Here is a 23,837-nt window from a genome sequence, read left to right on the forward strand (position 1 = left end):
TCCCATTACCAGAACAGCAGCGGAACACAATACTGTTTTAGTAAGTATTTGGTGAACAAATAAATTACACAAGGTAGACTACCCTCTGCAAATTTGTATATATGAAAAAACTGCAACTTAAAGATTAAGTTACCTGTCCATGATCACAAAATGTTTTAGCCTGGGTTCCACTGAAATGAAAATGGATGACAAAGGCTTGGATACGGGTAGTTTATTTTGGAATGTGATCCCAGGGAGTGGAAGTGAAGGACACAGGGAATGATACAGGGAGGGAGAGTCAATACAAGGATTCATTAGCAGTTGACCACCGCTACCAGTGAGAGATGTTTCTGACAAGTGCTTGATCCCACAGGATTTTCTGAGAAGGCTTGTGACTGTGTTCTCAGAACTATTACCCAGAGAAGAAACAGGAAAGCAATTTTATCCATTGTCTCTCAATAATCTAGAGTGGCCACAGAAAAGAAGCCCCACGGGAGGAACAGAGATATAGGCTTTACCAAACCAGACCAGTTTACACCAAACAAGAATGGAGATATAGATGGAACAAGAGGTAAGGCTGAGCACACCAAAAGCAGTCTGAAATAATGGTGAGGAAATGGCAGAACCAAGTTTAAACCCTGAAAATCTGACCAGAAATCAAACTGCTTCTCAGGCTGCATTGCCACAGCACTCCACAATCGCAAGGGATTTTCACCTGCATGGTGGGTTTTAAGTGAAAGACATATATAGTCACAAACAGCAATAACAGAAATCAAAGTGGTGCCTTGTGTAACAAAAATAAATGCAATTGTGAATGGAGATATTAAAAGACTACAGTCTTGGGAGGGTGCAACACAGAGTGGTGGGTATTTATTAAATGCTGAACTGATGAAAAGTTTTTAAAAAATATATAAACACCCGGCCAGGTATGGCTCAGCGGTTGAGCACTGACCTAGGATCCAGGAGATTGAGGTTCGATTCCCAGTCAGGGCACATGCCTGGGTTGCAGGCTTGATCCCCAAACGAGGACGTGCAGGAGGCAGCTGATCAATGACAATTCTCTCACCATTGATGTTTCTATCTCCCTCTCTCCCTCTCCTTTCCTCTCTCTGAAATCAATAAAGATACATTTTTTTAAAAAATAAAAAATATATAAACCCTGTGCTTGAAAGAAAATCTGCACCTAGAAATTCAGCCCAAAGTAATTATCATGTATGTGCATAAAAGTTTTGCTACAAAAATGTGCATCACAACATTGTTTATGATCTGGAAAAGACTTATGTCCAATAGGAAAATGGATAAATTATGTTCGATCCATAAAATAAAGTAATATTCAATTTTAAGAAGTAGGTTGTAGAAATGTATTTCATGCCTTGGAAAGACGTTCCTAAATAATAAGTTCAAAATATTCCTAGTATATAATTAAGTATTCCAGTAAATCAGCGATTTTCAACCTTTTTCATCTCATGGCACACATAAGCTAATTACTAAAATTCTCCAGCACACCAAAAAAAAAAAAAAAAAGGTATAATTTTGATTCATTCACATTGGACAGCTATAGTTGTGTTGGCTATTGTCATTTTTTTATTTGACAATCTAAGGGAAAAGAGGTCAGTACCCCTAACTAAATAGTCAAGTATTGCATGTTTTAAAAATTCTCGTGGCACACTGGTTGAAAATCACTGAAGTAAATAAATAAAATGTTATATAATACTTTTTTAAAAATAGTACATAAATTCCTAGGTTTTTTTTTTTTTTTTTTAAGCATTTATCAAAATATTAACTGATAATCTCTGAATGATCTGTTCATGGAAGATTTTAATTTTTTGTAAAAATCTTTTTTAAGAATTGGAAAAACTAATTTTTGGTTAACTAGTTACTAACTCAGTAAAAAGTTTCACTAAATCCTTAAGCACAGCCCAGCTGAGCATGGCTCAGCTATTGAGCATCGACCTAGAATCCAGGAGGAGATCGAGGTTCGATTTCTGGTCAGGGCAGACCAGGCTGCAGGCTCAATCCCCATGAGGGTATGCAGGAGGCAGCCAACGAATGATGACTCTCTCATTATTGATGTTTCAATTCTCTCTCTCCCTCTCCCTTCCTCTCTCTGAAATGAATAAAGATATATTTAAAAAAAAATCCTGTGAACTGAAATAAGGGCAGTCACTAGCAATCTTCTGGCCACTCTGTGAGTGGAACCAGGAAGTGGTTCATACATGATGAACCCAAGCAGTGATCAAGTGAAAGGTTAAAAAAAAAAAGGTCACTTGTCTGCAACAGGTCCTTCTACCTTAGAAAATAGGGATGTTACAAATTTTAACAATAACATACAATACATTAACCTAAAAGCAAAAGTGCAAAACATCTACAGCAAAAATAACATAAAACACCAAAATTTAAGATGTTTCCTTTTGGGTCTTCTCTTAGACATGACCAAAGCACACAGCCATCTCTGTGGCAATGAAGAGCAATCAGGCTTTGGTGACTGTATTATCCTAAAATAATTATTACAGTATTTGTTGATTACTTTATGCCAGGTACCGTGCTAAAAAAAGCACCTTCTGTGTAATACCATCTCAGCGAATACTTACAGTAACCCCGAGGCAGCATTAGTTATCTGTGTGCCCTAGGTAAAAAATAGGCTAAGCAAGGTTTAATAACTTGCCCAAGGTCACAGCTAGTTAGAAGGGCTGAGATTTGAACTCAGTTCTGTCTCACTCTGAAGAAAAAAGGTTTTCTAATATATAACAAGGAAATATGATATCTTTATATTATGGTCCATTCTAAAGGGATTTTCACCATTACTTTTTAGTACTTCACATATATCTTCTTGGTTCCTTAAAAAAGTTAAACATAGAATTACCATATGACCCAGCAAATCCATTCCTAGTTCTATACCCAAGAGAACTGAAAAACAGATGTTCAAACAAAAACCTGAATATTCATAGCAGTATTATCACAACAGTCAAAAAGTTGGAACAACCCAAATATTCATCAACATGTGAATGGATAAACAAAATGTAGTATATCCTTACAACAGAATATTATTCAGCCATAAAAGGAATTAAGTACTAATATGTGATACAATATAGATGAACTTTGAAAACATTATGCTAAGTTAAAGAAATCAGACACAAAAAGCCATATTGCATGATTCCATTTACATGAAATGTCCAAATTAGAGGTTGTCGGGGCAGGGTGGAGAAGGGAATGGCCAGTGACAGCTTAGTGAGTACTAGGTTTCTTTTTGGGGTCATAAAAATATTCTCGAATTACACAGTGGTTGGTGATGATTGCACAACAATGTGAATGTACTGGAAGTCAATAACTGTACACTTTAAAATGGATAAATTATAAATTTTATGTTACATGAATTTTACCTGAATAAAAATATGCATCTTTTTGTAATGAAGACACTAACCACAAGTCTTGCAAAGCTTAGCCATGTGGGCTGTTACAGAAGCATCTCAGCTGAAGATAGAAGCAGAAGGTGGGGATGGGAAGAAAAAGGCAGCAAACCTAGCAACTCCGCCTGTCCCCACAAGCCAGCATGTTAACATATACTCATCAAAAACCACGGTGTGGTTCACACCACTGAGAGGAGGAGCCACCATATCCTACCATATTGGTTTTCCTATTTATGACTACTTAACTCTTTGGTAAGCTTCTCAGGGTTCCCACAAAATGGGATGATTTGGTGTCTCATGAAGTAACTTCCCTCAAGTTTTTCATCAGAAAGAGGCTGAACCAAAAATAAGTGTGAAAGTCCACCATGAGTTATTCTTCAGGCCTATTAGCTTCCTAGAAAAAAAGTTAGTGAAACTATCCTCAGTGACCAAGTGAGGGAGGAGGGAGTGCCTTCTTGTGATCGTCTTAACAAAGACTTCCATAAAACTGTCCAGGAATCAAAAGGTCCCGTTTGGTTTTGTTACTTACACTCACTTCCTATGACCATCTATGAATCCACTCCTGTTCTTAGTGCACTGGGGAGAAGTCAATGACACTGGGCACCTGCCACACTGATGGCTTCTCATACAAGTCATCACGAGTGCCTGCCTCCTTAGGACAGCCAATAAACACTTGTTACAAGACCAATGCTTGTAAAATGTATCAGGAAAATGAACAAAAGAAAAGGCTAAGAAGTTTCCAGAAAAGAACAACAAAAAAGGCACGAAGGAGGAAGACTTGCCCTCTAGATAAAAAAAAGTCTCCACATTTAATATTTAGGCAGTGTGAATTGGGGGGGGGGGGGGATGAGCAATTAAAACTGTAAAGGAAGTTCTAAAACAGAGCCTAACACAAAGGCTTGTGTGCCAGAGAAAAGTGTGTCAAATCTGCAAATAATCAACAATGCATTAGGCACCTATACTTTTATTTGGGTGCTGCTACTATGCTGGACTCATTTATCCTTCTTAGAAAGATTTTATACAAGCATTAAGCCTTTCATTTAGCGTAAAAAGCAGTAATTATTAAAAAGTGCTAATTAGACAAGGAATACAATTACAATGAAATAATAATTTTAAAAGCCAAAAGAAGAAAATTATGCATGTTACATGTAAATACAGGATAAATCATTTGAGAGCAGAAACAATTCTGAAAAGGTGAATCAGGAAGCTTGTGGATAGTTCTGGATCCATGTGATAAACTGTAAGAGAAAAAGAAAGTAATTTTAAAAAAGGAAAATGTGTGGTCGTTGGCAACAAAATCTTGTAAATTCAAGGGCCTAAATGGGCCAAGCAGGTATCAGTGAAACTGGGAAAGTAGATGGCAAAAAGTGCATGATCAGTAGATTTTTTTTTGTCGCCTAACAATTTACCCCTGGTGTTGCCAGACAGTCACCTCAAGTGATAAGAAGAAATCAGGATTTCTGTCTGAAATACTCCAATTTTAAAATGTTAGAAGGTAACTCTCTTCCCGTTCCCCTACACTCACCACCAACACATAGATCAAACGAAACACATCTGTATGGCCTGTCAGTTTTCAAAGTCTGGCCTTGGGAATCATCACTGAGGTGATATCTATCAGAGCAATGCTAATTTAAGACAGGGCTAAGAGTGGTAAGGCCAAGAGTGATAAAAGTGCTGTTGGTAACAGCTTTACAAGAAGCCAGGGATGGTCCTGTGTGTTCAAAGACCCAATGAATCTTGAATCAACCCAAGCAGGTTGACAAGTAAGGATACTATAGCTACAAAAACACCCACAAGGACATCTGAGAAAACAGACGAGAGAGAGAGTTATTTGCTCAGCAGATGTTTAATGTAGAAATCCTAGTCTGATTTTAAAGCTTTGATGAACTAAGGAACCTCTTCCAGTCCTGTTTAGTGGAAAAGCATAAGAAAACCAAGCTTAAAATCCTTTTAAGTTTGGATGTGCACTTGGCCTTTCAACACCTAATCTGTTTGTGAGTAGAGATACTATTAAACATATCTAACCATTGGTGCTGAGATTGCCTAGTTGATAGGGAGAAAAAGCATCACTTAAACTCTAAACACTAAAATTAATTATGAAGGTATTAAAGAATCAAATAAAACCAATGAGACAAAAAAGATAGCTGGATTAAAATTCCACTTTAAGACAACAGATTTGTATCCCTGCCCACTTCTCCTTCCTTCTAAAGTCATACTGAAATAAAAGAACCCTAAAAACACCAGAGAAATGTCACTTTCCAAATGAGTCCAGGGAACTAATCAATAAATACCAAGATCTGGGGAGGAACATGAGCAATCAGAATTACTCATCAGAATAATCTAATTTATTCATCAGAATAATTTAGAGTATTTCTCAAACTTCAGTCATTCCCATTATAGCACCACAATTTTTGCTATATCCCAGAATCACCTATCCTATTATTTAATGTTTTTCTTTAATTCACCTTACTATGATTTAGCTAAATAAACATATTTTAAAGAAAATTTTATATCATTACAATAAATGGAAACTGAGTGTCACTTTGTCATCAGTAGGTGATAACTATAAAAATAAACACATTTTAATAAGTTCGAACTTATACTCTTGCTGACAGAAAAGTCTGGGTCTGTCTCCTGTTCTGTTACAATAGGAAACTAGCTGCTATTAGGGAGGTAATTCAGACTAGCACCAAATTGTGACTTTCTCTTTAATACAATCAGGATGAAAAAGAACTGAAAAGGGAGTCATTACCTTACTTCTGTTTCAATGGCACTTAATGTTGGGCCCACATCCTGTTCAAACCATCCCTAGTAGTAAGAGTGCTACCCATGCACTTGTGACTACTGGGCCAGTCAGCCCTTCCACAAACCCCACCCCCCACCCCCAGACAAAATCTCACATTCTTTCTCACATAGAGCCATTCATTCAACCTTCCCAGATGAAAAAAAGACTTGGTTCCCAAAATAAAATCCAAGAAATGCTCTCCAAAGAAAGGCGACAATCTACTCACAGAGAACATGAAGAGTATTGGAGGTATGAGAAAAAATAAAAAAGAGCTTCGGGCAACTTTAAACTTCCAAAGGAGAGCACAGCCTGGGTAACATGCAATGGGGGGAAAGGAGAATGGATAAGAAGGGTACCCTGGCCAGTGTTGCTCAGTTGGTGCACCAAAAGGTCACCGGTTTGATTCCTGGCTGGTCAGGGCATATACTCAGGTTTTTCGGGTTCCATCCCAGTCGGTGTGCCTATGGGAGGCAATCAATCAATGTTTCTCTCTCACATCGACGTTTCTCTCTCTCCCTCTCTCTCTCAAAAATCAATTAAAAAAATATTAAAAGAAGAAGGGAAGCTTTACTCAGGAGTAAAATTCACAAACGGAGCCAAGCCCACCTGACTTTGTCACTGCAGGGGATTTTCACTGTCCTTTGCTTACCGCCTTTCCCCCACCTCTGCACCCTATATGGAAACATGTCTATTCATATGCTCTGCAAACTTGAAAAGAACCTACAGTCAGCCGTGCCATTTAAGGTATGAGCTCCTTGAAGACAAGACCTACCCACAAGTAAAGAGGAAACCCACACCAGCTATTTGCAAATCCAGTCTTTACTACGTAAAAGGATGGCCAAGTGAGCATCAGAAAGCTCACCATCAATGTCCTCTACACAAAAAAGTTTACTCCAGGGGGATGCCAGGGAAAAAACAAAGACGCATCTAAGAAGAAAATAATGCAAGATTCAAGAAAGAGCAGAAGTTGAGTGTGAACTTAAAGCAATAAAGGAGTATTAAAGGAAACTGAGACTCTCTGGAGCAGCACAAGTTTTCTGACCTAGGGCTCTATTTCCTTCTAGGACTCCAATAACACATCTTGGTTCTACAATAAATATACCATCATAATAATGTAAATATAGCCATTGTTCTGATTTTCTATATAAAATCAACCCATTGACAAAGCATTAATTATCATTACAGAACAGACTATAAATACACACTGCATATATGCAAATTCTTCATTTAATCTTTAAACAGAACCTGTAGTTGACAAATCTATAGAGGCATAAATACATCATTTAAAGTTATAATGGTCTTTTTTCCTCCCTGGCTGCTTGAAGATCGGCCACCATCATGAACAACACAGTAACTACCTGGACCACAAAGTTCATGACCAACAGACTACTTCAGAGGAAACAAATGGTCATTGACGTTCTTCACCCTGGGAAGGCAACAGTACCTACCTAAGACAGAAATTTGGAAAAAACTAGCCAAAATGTGTAAGACCACACCAGATGTTATCTTTGTATTTGGATTCAGAACCCATTTTGGTAGTGGCAAGACAACTGGTTTTGGCATGCTCTATATGATTCCTTGGATTACGCAAAGTAAAATGAACCCAAACATACACTGGCAAGACATAACCTGCCCCAGCTGGGTGGTTCAGTTGGTTGGAGTGTCATCCCACACACCAAAAGGTTGCGGGTTCAATTCCCAGTCAGGGTGAGTACAGGAGGCAACTGATTGATGTGCTTTTCTCTCTTTCTCTTCCCCCTTCCTCTCTCTCTAATAGCAATAAACATATCCTTGTGTGAAGATTAAAAAAAAAAAAAGACATAACCTGTATGAGAAGAAGACCTCAAGAAAACAGCAAAAGGGACACAAGAACAGAATGAAGAAAGTCAGAGGGGCTGCAAAAGCCAATGATGGTGCTGGCAAAAAGTGAGCTGGAGTTTGGACAACAGATGAGTAAAGATTCTTCAGCAACCTAAAAAAAAAAAAAGCTATAATAGCAAAAGCAGCAAAAAAAAAAGGTAACTTAAAAGTGGTTCATCCTAGTGAGGAGAATTCACATTATATCCTTATTTTAATTTTTTACCATATGCATATATTACTATTACTATTACACACACACACACTCACGCACACACACACACCAGGATTCACAGGGAAAATAATCTACAAGAATATCCTCCAAACTACTGCTGGGATTGAGAAAAAGAGAATTTCACATTTCACTTTCTTTTCTGGGTTGTTTGAATTTGTACCAGCAGTATATATTGTCTTCATAATTAGAAAAAAATTAAGATACAAAAAATGTTAGATGAATATTTAACAGATCTCAGGAGGCCTAGGAGTTAAGAAAGAATGAAATTGGCCAAGTAAAATTTATGAGCTAAATCCCTTTATTTTAATGACTTATTGATGAATAAAAAAACTTTATATAAAAAATTTCATAAAAATTAAAAACAACTGACAAGTGGCTAAAATATTTGTAATATACACCAAGACTAAAGCTAATGCCCTTAAAAGGTCTTTACAAATCAATTATTTTTAAACCACTAATACTCCAATAGAAAAAAAATGGCAAAGGACATAAATGGTCAAATCAGTTCAGAAGATATATTAAAATGGCCAATAACTATGAAAGAATTTTAGTTCACTTTCCCAGGCATTCAAAGAAATGCCAATTAAGACAATACAATGCCATTTTTTTAATGGCAAAAATTATTTTAAACTGTCATGCTGAACTGTTAGAAGAGTTTGGTGAGGAACATATGCTTCTAAGCTGCTGAAAAGTGTAAAGTAATATATCTTTCCTGGATTTGGCAGTACTGATCAAGAGCTTTAAAATGTTCTTCTTCTTTGACCCTCCAATTCCACACTTGTGATCATTTCTTTTGGATTTAGTCAAAGATATGATCAATAACTTAATTTTAAAGCACTGACCATGACATTGTTTAAATGGGAAAATATTGGAGAAAAAGTTATTTTAGTATAACATTATAACACTTCAAAGTCATGATTTTCATTTCACTCAGTCATGATTCTGTATCTAAGATATGTTGGGGAGCACAAGAAAATGTATATTTGAATATCATTCTCTGTAAAACCATGTACACACATATGTATGCACAGGTACGCTTGTACCTAAAAGAATGTATAGGTAAGCACTAGCATGGAAAAGTCAAAAGAATAAGCACTAAACTGTCAGCAATAGTTATTTATGGAACTATTCCTTGCTACATTAAATATTTGTGTAATTTATTAATTTCTTGGAAGCAAGCATATTTCAGTTTTGTAATAAGGCAAAACAAAAGCAATATTAAGAATTAACTTTGAACATTATTATTTTTAAATATATCTTTATTGATTTCAGAGAGAGGAAGGGAGAGGGAGAGAAAGGTAGAAACATCAATGATGAGAGAGTCGTCATTGATCAGCTGCCTCATGTATGCCCCGCACTGGGGATCGAGCCCACAACCCCGGCATGTGCGCCGACCCGGAATCGAACCTCGATCTCCTGGATCCTAGGTTGATGCTCAACTGCTGAGCCATGCATGGCTGGGCTGCTCTGAACATTATTGACACAAGGCAAATTCATTTAAGAAGGTTAAATGAAAAAAGCAGAACATGAAACTGTACAAAGGCCCAATTTTGCTTTTAAAAATGTTTATATACATCCACACGGGGAAAATTTCACACCACCAATATGTAAACAGGGATAAAATCTGGGCGGTACAGTGAAATAAAATTTTACATTTTTTCCTTATTTTTATTTCCCAAATTTTCTACAATGAAAACCATCCCCAATAGGTCTTAGAAACAGAGTTAATAAAGTTCAGTTTATCTGTTGCAGGGCAGCTAAGGGTCTTGCAAGCGCTAATTTGTATTTGCCCATCTTTGGAAACCAACATGGCTGACGTCTGGGACCTACACGGTTGGCTACAGAACTCGTTCCAAATATTAATACAGTATATTATCTTCGATTTCACTTTCCTTGGTTTCAGTTACCCATGGTCAACTGTGATCCAAAAAATTTAAATGGCAAATTCTGGAAATAAACAATTCATAAGTTTTAAATCGTGTGCCACTCTGATTAGCCTGATGAAATCTGTGTCCTGCTCCGTCCCTGACAGGGCGCGACTCCTCCCTTTGTCCGGCATCTCCAGCCATTAGTCATTTAATTGCCACCTTGGTTATCAGGCTGACCCGAGCAGTATCACAGTGCTTGTAGTAAAGTAACCCTTATTTTACTTCATAACAGCCCCAAACCATAACAGTGATGCTGGCAATTCAGAAACGCCAAAGAGAAGCTGTAAAGTGCTTCATTTAAGTGAAAAGTAAAAGCTGTCAGACTTAAGGAAAGAAAAAAATTATTTGCTGAGGTCACTAAGATCTACAGTAAGAATGAAATCTTCTATCTGTGAAATTGTGTAATTTATCAATTAAACTGTATCATAGGTATATATGTATAGGAAAAAAATATAGTATATATAGGGTTTGGTATGATCTGTGGTTTACAGCATCCACGGGGGATGTGTGGTATCTTAGCACCATATGCTTTGTGGATAAGGGGGACCTACTGTACCATGCTCTTTCCACCGTGTCATGCTACATTCAAAGGACTAAAGTGACGTAAGTACTGAAAAATGACTGAGAACAATGGCAATACAACTTATAAAGTCTTAAGAAAAATGTCTGGAAAAGAGAATCATGATTTAAATGAAGGTTAAATTATAATTCTCTTTTATAATCATAATTTAAATGAAGGTTAAAACTTAAGCAATGTACAGCATGGTGAAAATAAGTAATAATACTGTATTCTATACTTGAAATGTGATAAGAGTAGATCTTAAATGTTTTCACCACATACACAAATAACTATATGAGGTGATGGATACGTTAATTAGCTTAACTGCAGTAATCATTTCACAATGTATATGTATATCAAGATATAACACAGTCTGCTATAAATATATACAATTTTTATTTGCCAATTATACCTTAATAAAACTGGAAAAAAATAAACAGTACAATAAACAGTACAATACAGGTTTTGGTTTAAAAATAAACATAAAACAATTTTTCATTACAGAAAAAAATTTAAGGAGACCTTCACAGTACCAGTATTCCACCAAAGCACAGATGAAAGATGCTAGAGTGAATTATTTACAAGACATTCTTTATCAGGTTGCATCTATTAAAATTCCATTGAAATGCATTTTTAAAGTAGCTTGATTTAAGGTAGGTTCTACCTTCGTTACTAAAACTGATTTTGAGACAAGCTGCGAAAAGTTGGAGAAGATAATAACTTGACTAATAAGGGAAGAGAAGGGAGAAAAATTATGCAAACAAAAATAACTATAGCACATTAACTACTACAAAAAGATCCTAATTGGGACACAAAACATCTCTACTGAAAGCAAAACAGTATCTTGGCTCTGATTTAGGAAGAAAAGAGGGAGTCTGGTGGTTGGAAGCCATCAGAAGGAAAGTGGTGGAGCACATGAGCTAACAGCTGCAGCAGTCACAGGGAAGGAATGAAAAGCAACTTGCCAGGGCACAGTAATGGTTTTCAATGATTGGGAAATAAACTCCACTGCTAAACTGAGCTATTACATTCATCATTAGCCTATGAATATCACAGTAGTCAAGAGAGACAAATGTAAATAAACTTAACATTTTAAGTCTGAGAAGCAGTAGTGTGCATTAGTTCAGAACACAGAATAGGGAACCGGACTTCTGGGTTCAAATTCTAGTACTGCTCCTCTATGTGATCTTAAATGCCTCCTCTTCCTCATTTTAAAAGTCTGTTGTGTAACCTAAAAGTTACAAAACAGCATTTAAGTGTGATAAATTTACTTTCGATTATTTATTTGGATATTCATTTTTGCACTGGAAAAAGTATGAAGATAAACATCAAGATGTCAATAAATGCTATTTTTATTTCTTTCAACTACTTTTCTATATTTCAGAATTTTCTTTGATGAACATGTGTTTATTTTATAATAACAAAATCAGTTCATTTAAAACAAAAACATAGACCAGCCAGGCGTGGCTCAGTGGTTGAGCGTCGACCTGGGATCCAGGCGATTGGGGTTCAATTCCCGGTCAGGGCACATGCCCGGGTTGCGGGCTCGATCAATGACTCTCTCATCATTGATGTTTCTATCTGTCTCTTCCTCTCCTTTCCTCTCTCTGAAATCAATAAAGATGTATTTAAAAAAACCAAAAAAAAAACCAAAACCACACACATAAATGTGTAGGGAAAAAAGGATGAAGAAAATGAACTGAAATGGTAACTGGTTTTTTCCTGTCTTCCAAATTTTCTATAATGTGATTAATTTTTAGACTAAAAAGAAACATTGTTTTTAAAAATATCCTCCCTTAAGCTTGTCCTTTCCCTAGTTAATACCCGTCTTTACTTTTCAGCTAAAATCCTTTTTATTTTTTAACTTTTTAATTAAGGCGTAATTGACATGTTAACATTATATTAGTTTCAGGTATACAACATGACTCTATTTTTGTATACACTATGAAATGATCACCACTATAAGTCTAATTAACATCTGTCACCTTACATAGTTACAAAAATTTTTTTCTTGTGATAGGAACATTTAAGATCTACTCTCTTGGCAACTTTCAAATATGCAATACACTATTGTTAACTAGAGCCACCATGCTGCACATTACATCCCCATGACTTATTTATTTTGTAACTGCCGTTTTGAACCTTTTGATCCCCTTCACCCAGTTCTCCCACTCCTCACATCCCCCAACCTCTGGCAACCACCAGTATGCTCACTGTATCTACAAGCTTGGTTTGTTTTTTGTTTTTAATGATTCCACATATAATCAATATCATACAGTGTTTGCCCTTCTCTGTTTGAATTATTTCAATATATAATACATAATGCCCTCAAGGTCCATCCCTGTTGTCGATGGACACTTAGGTTGTTTCCATATCTTGGCTATTGTAAATAATGCTGCAATGAACATGGGGGGGGGGTATATATATCTGTTTGAATTAGTGTTTTTGTTTTCTTCAGATAAATTTCCCAGAAGTGGGATTGCTGAAACATATGGTAATTCTATTTTTAATTTTTTGAGGAATATCCATACTGTTTTCCACAGTAGCTGCACCAATTGACATTCCCACCAACAGTATAAGGCTTCTCTTTTCTCCACATGCTCTCCAACACTTGTATTTTCTTGTCTTTTTTATAGCAGCCATGCTAACAGGTATGAGGTTATAACTCAGTGTGGTTTTGATTTGTGTATCCCTGATGATTAGTGATGTTGAGCATCTTTTCATGTACCTGTTGGCCATCTGTGTATCCATCTGTGTGTCTTCTTTGGTAAAATGTCTATTCAGATCTTCTACCCATTTTTAATCAAATTGGTATATTTTGCTATTAAGTTGTATGAGTTCTTTAAATATTTTGGATATAAACACCTCATCGAATTATGATTTGTGAATATTTTCTCCATTCAGTAGGCTGCCTTTTCATTTTGCTAATGGTTTCCTCTGCTATGCAGATGTGTTTAGTTTGATATATTTTTGCTTTTGTTGATTTTGCATTTGGTGTCAAATTCAAAAAATCATTGCCAAGACCTGTTTTTTCTTCTAGGAGTTTTATGGTTTCAAGTTTTGAGTTCAAGTCTTTAATCCATTTTAAGTTAATTGTTGTGTATAGTATAAGATAGTGGACCACTTTCGTCCTTTTGCATGGGACAGTCCAGCTTTCCCAACACCATTTAAAGAAAATATTCTCACCCCATTGTATATTCTTGGCTCCTTTGTTATTAATTGACCATACATGGGTTTATTTCTTGAACAGATAGTATTTCCCTTGAGAGTTTCAAATATATACTCCTCAAAAACTTCAGAAATGTGGAAAATAGCTAATTTCCAAGAATCATGTATTAGAGGTAACTGTGCAGGGCTTGGGCAATCAAGGCCTATTGTTAATCCTTTAATGCAACAAAGAATGAAATTAGAGCAGAAATATATAAATTCCAAAGTCACCTTTAAAGAGACCAGCAAAATGATTCTTGGCTCCCAAAACAGAAACCCAACTAAAACAAGATAATAAAACTGCAGTTTCCACTAAGGTACCAAGGATTGTTGTATACCAAGTGAAGGTTCCACACCAAAATTCAGAATTTACAAAGAAAATTAATCAAAAGCAGTGACATGACTCAGACTTCTCTCAGTCAGATTACGACTATAAAAAGAGTGAATGGAACAGTGAGTTCTCTACTGCGAAGAGAGGACATTATGAAGCTTTGTAGACTGAACTATCCAAGTGCTGAGAGTACACCCATGCCTTCACAGCATGCTGAGTGAAGAGCTCAATGGGCCTATTCAGTGATCTAAATATGTGATCCTTGAGGTGGGGGTACAGTGGATTGCCACCTTGGGAAGTCTAGAGAGCAGAAGAAGGAGAAGCCACGCTGATCACTGAGATAAAAATGCACAATCAAGGCAAAAGTCAGCAACTCCAGCAAAACAGAGGTAGGCTACATCCAAGAGCCAACAGAAGGGTGACCTTTGGTTCAGTCCAACAGTGACCCTAAGTAAGCCAAAACAAAGTCATATGTGGACCTCAGTTCCTAGGAACTAAGGAAGAGTCACCAAATAAAGCCCACGAGCATAAACATGAACCCTTCCAGGCCAGGAGTCTCTCAAGAGTTTCTAAAGAGCCCACAAAACAGAGTCTACTTTAATCATGTGCCAGGCTCAGAGAGTCACATAAGAACTACCTTAGTTCCTCACCATTCTTCCTTCTCCCACTCCGCCCAATCCAGAAGCCAGTAAAGTCAGAAACAGGAAATCTAAGAGACAGAGATCTAAGCAGAAGTCAATCTTGCTCTCACAGGAGATGGTTACCAACCAGAAGTCTTAACTGAGAGAAAGTCTTATCTTTGAGTGAAGACTGAAGTGTTGATTAAAATACTGAATTGGATACTTCTAATTTTTAAATTGAGTCTATGTTTTTTATAACTTCTATTACCTAAGATTACAGCTACCTGAATGTACCTTTTGTCTTTTACTTACTACTGAATCCCAAGCACCTAGAAGGATGGCTGGCTGACAGGAGTGCTGATTAATCAACTGTTAAACCAGTAACTTGAAAAGTGAGCCAAACCCTGGACAGTGTGGTTCAGTTGGTTGAGCATCGTCCAAGGCACAAAAGTCCACAGGGTTCGATTCCCAGTTGCGGCATATACCCAGGCTGTAGGTTCAATCCCTGGTAGGGGTTCAAGCGTGAGGGAGCTCAATGTTTCTCTCTCTCCCTTCCCCTCTCTCTAAAATCAACTATATATATATAGTGAGCCAAGAACAGAGCCATGTCACAGTGGGTGACCATCCAAGAATCACTCATTAATTGCAGAAGGCTAAAGAGAGAAGGAAGGTGAGAAAGGAAAAAAAGTGAAGATCATCTTTCAAGAAGCTTGGTTGAAAGAAGAAATAAAGGAGTCAACAGTGGGAAGGTTCAGGATAGGGTCAATGGAAGCATTATGCTTCTGCATTTTTAAGCCTCAGAAGAAAAGTCCAATTAAAAATTTTTAACTCTGATTAGGAAGAGCTTTACACATATTAACTCTTTTAATCTTCACAACAATTCAACAAAATAGATAATATTATCTCCTTTCCATAGGTAAGTGATCTGAAGTACTCGGGGATCTCCTGATAATCCCTGTAAAGCAGCCACAGGAGAAAGCATCAGCTTTAACCAGGTGTCAGGCTCATTCTCTCAGAAGAGAGAATATAGGCGTGGCACTAGAAAATGCAACAAAGAATGAGTTAAAATAGGTTGGGGTGAGCCCCAGTTAGGAGAAGGGTGCTTCATTCTTTGAGACTGGGGGAAAGGAACGAAGTTTGTATGCCCAATAAACTTATTCATCCCTCAAAAATCAGCACCTACATTGGGAAGTCTTCTTTAACAACTGTGAAAGTGGGGGTATAAATGAGTTAGGGAGAGGCTATGTCCAGATAATAGTCCTTATTTTTTGCATGGGTTATGAGTGAGATGGGTAGAGACTGGGCATAGTCTTGAGGACAGGGATGAAAGGGAAAGAGTAACGGAGATGACAAAATCCAAGAAATTAACTGAGCAATCATGCCGATGACCCGGCTCAGATTAGACAACGTACATTAATACGAGGTTGGGGTTTTGCTAGGTGAGTATAGCAGGACAGCAGCACCAGGTCTCTGAGTCTTGATGAGAACACAACTCAGGGAATTAACTATAGGTTCAAGACTAGATACGGAAGATGCCAGAAGTGAGCTGTAATTTGGAGACGACGAGGGAATCAAGAGCCTGGCAATCAGAGTCACTGTAGTGAAAGACAGTGAAGCAGTTGGAAAGTTTATAACAAACAAGAGCAAATCAAAATGCCCTTCCCTTGATGCATTGTCCTGGTGGCCCCCGCTTTCCTCAGTACTTGAAAAATGCCCTGCTATGCCTGTTTCAGAGTTTTTGTGCTTGCAGTTCCCTTTCTGCAAAATGCATGTTTTTTCAACAAACTGAAATAGCTAGCTCCTTCTCACCACCGGGGTCTCAGCTCAAAACGTCACCTTCCCAGTTATCGTCCCTGACCACAAATGCTAAAGCAGAATTCCACCATAACCTGTCCCTACCATTACCCTCTTATTTTTTTCATGACACTTATCACTATGTGAAATCACATTAATTAATTATTAACCTGTCTGATGTTGGTCTCCTTTATCCTGCTTACCACTTTACCCTCTGTACTCAATGTGTGGCTTATATGGGTACTCAACAGACACTTTTTGAATGAATAAATGAACTGGGGGAGCAAATGTAACACTAAAATACCATTATCTACTAGTCACAAAATGTGGCAAATGTGGTGGTAGGAAATGGCAGGGATTTTTCCCTCAGAATGTTGCTCACTACCCATGGGGGCACAGGTAGGCAGGTTATTCTTCCTCAGGATATTTAATCAGGATGAGAACTCTGACTTACCGAAGAGGCACACTTCTTACCTAAAGGAAATCACTTCCCTCTCAGTGGGTAGCTTGGCAAAGAAAAATTTTAAAGCAGGGTAACTGCTCACACCCAGGCTTGCCAAAAGACTACTCCTGGAAAAACTGCTTAAACTCCACTGTAAGCACTGTAAACACTGGGACCAAGGCTTGTTCAACATCGCATTCCCAGCACCAAGCAGCTTTTGGTTCACAGTAGAAACCCAGAATGTTTGTTAAATAAGCACATGTGATATGGTCTTCTGAGGAATGGCCATCCCATCAACTCCTACGCTGAGGATACACTTATTTTAGAAACAGAGCAAGACAGCTAAGAAGCCCTTGGCCTAGGCCTCTCCCTGGGCAGCAGTTTGGTTCCTAGAATTCAATACTCATCTACCCTGCGCCACAGGTAATCAAGTACTACTTTCCCCGGAGTCACCTTGTATCAAATTTGTATCTATTTTGCCAATATAAGGGTTAATACAGTATAGTAACCAATGACGGATTTCACTTGCCTTTTTAATTTTATATGTATTTTGCTCAGCAAGGAAGGATAGCTCAAAACACTGAAAGAACAACTAAAATTGAAGAATTCTACCATTAATTTTGTATCTACCAGTGTATGGCTCACTGTGCAATCCCAGGAAAATCATATCACCCTCTTGACTCTCAATTTCATCAACAGTCATAATGTTCTTTATCCAAAGGGTACTCTGGAGAGAACTGATTAGCTAGCTAGGACTTAGTTGTAATGTACTCTGAGGCCAATGCTTGAAAGATTCCATAAATAGTATTAATTATGAAACAAGGGAAATCATAAATATTAAGCCCACTTCAAAACCTGAGAAGTGAGGAAGATTTAAAATTATGCCTGCGGCTCTGATGCTAACTCACTCTCACACTAAAACATGTATTCTCAAAAAAAATATTCCTAACATTCACAACAGAGCCTTACTACTTGGAAATGTCAACTGCTTCTGTACTTTGGCAAGATTAACTTCACATGTATAAAGATATGAAGTACTAACAGTGACAAACAATTGAAAATTTACACCTGTTCAAACAGTTCACCTTTGCTGTATCAGTGCCTAATCTCAGTGCTGTTTAATTAACACACAGTCCACCTTACCAAAAGTCAATAAACTAAACAATTCCAGTGAGACATTGTTTAAAAGGTTATATATACTTCTCTGCCCTCTATCTGCTGACCACCGCTGACAAGTAAAATATCATAGCAACATCCAGCCATAAGGTCCACGACTTCCTAACTTCCTTCCACTTTAAAAGTACTTTAATGAGGTTTTGTTTGTCTAAAAACTCTTACGAGGGAGTTAGAGAGAAATCTAAGTAAAACTGAGAAGTCAGTTCCTGAACCAGAGGCTGGAATTTACAACCGGGGAGGGCCAGCTGGTTCTTCAGCCTAAATGAATGGAGCGAAGGTGACAGGAAGGGGGCAGGCTTCCAGCGTCGCCTCCACCTGGGCCGCCGCTTCCTTCAGGCCGACGCGCGCCCCGCTGAGGGCAAGGGGCCGGCGGGAGACCACCGCGACGCCCAGCCGCAGTCCCCGGAGCACCTGAGCATCGCACCTGCGGCTCACAGGCCGGGGCCGGCGCGGGACAAAGTCGCCATCGCCTTTCCAAGCTGAGGTGGGGGCGATGCCCACTGCCTGCCACCGGCAGGAACCACCAGGGTGCGGGCTCCGGGATGGAGGATCGGCCCCCGAACCTCCAGCAACCCCAAGGGCCCCCGCTGCCTCCAAGCCTCCTCAGGGAGGTGCGCAGGGTGGCGTGTAAGGGACAGTCAGGATGGCGGTGGCCTGTACTCACAAAGCCCACTGGAACCGGTGCTGCTGAACATGGTCCCGCCTGACCTGGAGCCCCCGAAGGGGGACTAGGGGGAGGGGAAGCAGAGGTGGAGAGACCGGCGACGCGCAGGCGCACTACCCGCGGGGCGGCGAATCCGGCAACTGGATTCCACTTCAGGAGCTGCCTGTGAAAAGCGCATGCGCGCCCTCTGGGGCGCACCGCTCTGCCTAAGCCCACCCTTCCTGCTTGGGAAGGGAAGTGCGTCCGCCGCGATGGGATCCACCTTTCCAGGTTTTCTCGACGGCCGCCGGCGCCCCTGAATGGGCTGGAGTGGGAGGAGCGAAGGTGTACCTCCCGGGAGCGCGCTCCAGAGCTCGGCTCCTCCCTCACGCCCGGCGGAGCCGCGAGCGCGGCAGGCTCCTCGGGGGCGCCGGCGCGGGAGCGTTCCTCGCGACCTCCAGCCTCTGCCGGGATCGGGCGCCTGGCGCTTTCCACGCATGCTCAGTCTTTCTTAGGCAGCCCCCGCAAAGCTCCTCCTGTTCTGTTCTTTTTAAGCGTTAAAGAGGTTCCAAGACCAAAAGGTATGAGAATTGCTGTAATAGTTCATAAAGCGCTCTGAAGTTTAAAAAAACGAGGACAAAAAGCCAAACCATTCATTTATTTATGTTCAGTTCTGAAAACGTTCTTAGCAACTAAAGGCATGATAGTATGGCATGCAGACCTTGCTTGAAAGTATTTTCAATGATCCAAACCTTGTGTGTACATCTACTCTGTACGCGTTGACTGGTAGAAAGCTGTAGGTTTGTCTTCCAAGAAGCAAGTGCTGTCCTTGGATGGGCTGCATGGGCTTCACCTGGGATCTTGTTTGGACTAGAAATGCTAGACCCTACCCCAGAACTATTAAATCAGCACTTAACCCCCGCCCCCAGCTGACTTGTATGCAAATTAGTTTTTGAGAGGCACTGGTGCAGCGATTCTCAAAAGGGGGCGATTTTGGCCTACAGGGAAAATTCCAATATTTGAAGACAGTTTTGGTCTTGGGAGAGAGGGCTGCTACTGGCATCTAAAGGACAGAGGCCAGGGATGCTGCAAATATCCTACAATACACAGGGTAGCCTCCCACGATAAAGAATTCTCCTACCCAAACTGTCAATAGTGCAGAAACTTTACACTAGTGTAATTCATTCAACCAATATCATGCAGTCCCAGGTCTCTCAGTGTATATCATTTCTATTGTCCTTGCCTATATTTCCACCTTGTCTTTCTCTAGATTGTATTATGGAGAACTAATTCTGTCAGTTACTAGGGAGCGCCCTTTGCCTTGCTGTGTCTTGTCGAATCTGCTTACTACATTGGGGTAATAGTGGTAGCTTGAAAGGGTGAATGCTTAGCAGAAAAGGAATGTGTCTTACAAAATGTTATATCCTAACCCATTTTGAGTCTCTTGGTGTGGAGGTATTGCCTTCCTTTAATAAAATTAAACACAGCATCTCTAAGATTTTGGCAGATGAAGGAAAATCTCCAGGTGAGTCCTGGGAGAAGATTGCCGACCAACATCCCTGACAAGTGCCTTTCTTATGTATTTTACCCTTCCTTTAGCACTAGTGTTCCTTTCATATAGCAGAGATAGGCTAGAATTTTTCTTGAACATTGTTAAGTAGTAGAGGGGTCAACAAAACAGCAAAAATAAGAATCATATACTTCCAAAGTATTGAATTCTGAACAGATGGCAGCTATTGTGCCTAAAGCTTAGAGGCCATATCCTTTTCTGCATTCTGACTGAAGAGCCCCTTTCCAAATTCCCAGAAATTCTATCAGCAATCTTTCAGAGGAATCAGTAGATGATGGGTAGGGTTGATGGTCAATGCTTGGATAAAATAGTCTTCATACTGCTTCAAATGCACTTTCAGCATATAATATCTGTGAAACTAATATTTATAAGAAAATATGTCTGAAAGCTTTTTAAAGAGTAATTGCAACTTTTTAAAGATTCAGTAGCATTCATAATAGATGTTTACTGAGCAGGGGGCATTTTGGAAGTTCTTGGGTAGTTTTGGTTGTATAGTGAATTGGATACTGCATTGGGTCCAGTGATGCCAAACACAATCCTTTTCAAAAACAGAACTGCTCTCTTTCCTAACCAACTTTTGAGTCTCCCACTTCATGTTTCTTATGTTACCAAGTAGCCTATTTGTATTTGAGTCTGGAACCAATTACATTTTATGTGTAAACATCTGTGCTTTGCAGAGTTTTAATTCATGCAGAATTTTCCAGGAATACAACTATTATACTGTTTTGGTTGCTATTTGGAACTTAATCAAGAATTGTTCACCAACTCAAAAAAACTATATCATCTACATTAACACTGCTCATTGCATTTGAGTCCCCAGTATCAGTTTATGTTATGGCTGTTCCTTTTAGTGATTCTGTATCTTTCACAAAGATGTACTAAGTTAGCCCTTATTTTTAAAATCATATATATAATGTTAAATATTAAGTAAAGGTGTTAAGCAGCAAAAAACCAAATAACCCAATTAAAAAATGAGCAGAGGACCTGAACAGACACCTCTCCCAAGAAGATATACAAATAGCCCTAGCCGGTTTTGCTCAGTGGTTAGAGCATCGGCCTGTAGACTGAAGGGTCCCGGGTTCGATTCCTGCCAAGGGCACATATCTCAGTCGCAGGCTTGATCTCTGAGGGGTGTGTGTGGGAAGCAACCAATCAATGTGTCTCTCTCACATTGATATTTCTCTCTCTCTCCCTTTCACTCTCTCTGAAAAGCAATGGAAAAAATATCCTTAGGTGAGGATTTAAAAAAAAAGAATATATATAAATAGCCAACAGATATATGAAAAGATGCTCAACTTCACTAGCTATTAGGGAAATGCAAATCAAAACCACAATGAGATATCACCTCACATTTGTTAGTATGACTATTATCAACAAGCCAAGTAATAACAAGTGTTGGAGAGGTTGTGGAGAAAAAGGAACCCTCACTTACTGCTGGTGGGAATGTAAACTGGTACAGTCACTATGGAAACAGTATGGAGCTTCCTCAAAAAATTAAGAATATAGTTACCATATAACCCAGCAACCCCTCTTCTGGGTACCTACCCATAAATTTGGAAACATTTATTCATAAAGATACATATACCTCTATGTTCATTGCAGCATTATTCATAGTGGCCAAGACATGGAAACAACCAAAGTGTCCTTCAGTGGATGATTAGATAAAGAATATGTGGTACATATATACAAAGGAATACTACTCAGCCATCAGAAAAGATGAAATATTACCATTCGTGACAACATGGGTAGATCTTGAGAATATCATGCTAAGCGAAATAAGTCATACAGAGTAAGTCAAGAACCATATGATTTCACTCATATACAGGATATAAAACTGAAAACAACCAATTAACAAACAAGACAAACAAACAGAAACTCATAGACACAGACAACAGCATGGTGGTTATCAGAGGGAATGAGGGGGGTGAGGGGGGGAGGTAGATAAAGGTAAAGGGGGTCAACAGTAACAGAAGGAGACTTGACTTTAAGTGGTGAACACACAATATACAGATGTGTCATAGAATTGTGCACTTGAAGCCTGTATAATTTTATTAACCAATGTCACCCCAATAAACTTAATAAAATTTTAAAAAGAAAATATGTTAGAAATATTCAACATAGTTGTTGTTTTTTAATTCATCTAGATTAAGTGAATATTTTATTTTTTTTTAAAGATGCAGAGTTGGCAAAGAAACTTCAGAAATTTATGGAAAGTTTGAAAATCATAGTACTATCCCTGAAATGTTCCTTTTAAATCTAATCTGAAGGACATAAGGTATCATTTCTTATAGAATAGCACAAATGATAGTATCTGTGATAATCCAAACAATAGAAATTAATTTTACCAGCTGTAAAAGAGGTTATCATTATGATAGTAAGAGATTTTAACGATTTCTTCTATTCTGTTGAGAAATAACATTGTATGAGAAATCCAAGGAGGTAGAAAATAGGCTATGAAATGATCTTCAGTCAGGAGAATGTTTGTTGCAAGTAAATGCAAGTAACTTGTATGGTAACGAAGCTTTGCTGACCACAAATGTAAAATTCATAGGAATAAAAACATTGAGCAGAAAATATGATTTCCTTATGTAGAGACAATGGATACTAAGAGTTATGAAAATTGAAAATTATTAAAATAATTTTACAGGGAAACTTTTCCTTTTTCAATATCATTGTGCAACAGATGGAGCAGCTAGTAACATGGGTTTATAAACAATTTAAGAGTAACAACAGCCACGTTAGCAAGTCATTGAATTATTCATTAACACCCTCGGCCAACGAAAGTTTTAGCGCAAGACCCACAAATCAATGAATGCTATCAGTGCTAGTAATAAAATTAAAGTTTATGCCTTTTATAAATGATCATTTTGTAATCTTTGCAGTGACTTTAAAAGGAGTTTGCCTTATCCTATATATGGAAGTTAAATAGCATTCTAAAGAAAAGCTTTTAAATATTTAATGTATTTTTTAATACTAACATGCAATATTTGTTTCAATCAAAAAAAAATTAAATAGTGATATCAAAATATTATGAAGTGACTTGAAACATATTTCATATGTATTAGAAATGTTAAATGAAGTCCTTAAATCACAAGCAAATGAGACTGATATTGTTAAAGAAGGATTATCATGAGATTTTTCAACAAACTTACATCATTTTAAGAGGTTTCTTGCCCAGAATTTTCACTGTTCTTTTATTTGTAGCAGATAAAACTAGATGTAAGCTACCGGTTTTGAATTATATTGCTAATTTTGATGCTATTTAAAAATGTACAATAATTAGATTTAAAGATCAGTGTGGATT

At 38.3% G+C, this 23,837-nt stretch overlaps 1 protein-coding gene and 1 pseudogene across 2 annotated transcripts in view; one reads left to right on the top strand and one right to left on the bottom strand.

The window, feature by feature from the left end:
* The window catches only part of UBAC2 (UBA domain containing 2), a 161,637-nt gene extending 142,573 nt beyond the window's left edge, over positions 1-19,064 (bottom strand). For both annotated transcript variants that reach the window (XM_087814257.1, XM_087814256.1), the window contains exon 1: positions 18,985-19,064. In XM_087814257.1, the coding sequence (XP_087670383.1) occupies positions 18,985-19,015 (31 nt within the window). In that variant the 5' untranslated portion in view covers positions 19,016-19,064. The remainder of the gene's footprint in view (positions 1-18,984) is intronic.
* LOC148093669 (small ribosomal subunit protein eS24-like) lies at positions 7,510-8,101 on the top strand (annotated as a pseudogene).
* Positions 19,065-23,837: the final 4,773 nt, after the last annotated feature.

This window comes from Miniopterus natalensis, chromosome 2, assembly GCF_054644295.1.
Source record: "Miniopterus natalensis isolate mMinNat1 chromosome 2, mMinNat1.hap1, whole genome shotgun sequence".
NCBI lineage: Eukaryota > Metazoa > Chordata > Mammalia > Chiroptera > Miniopteridae > Miniopterus > Miniopterus natalensis.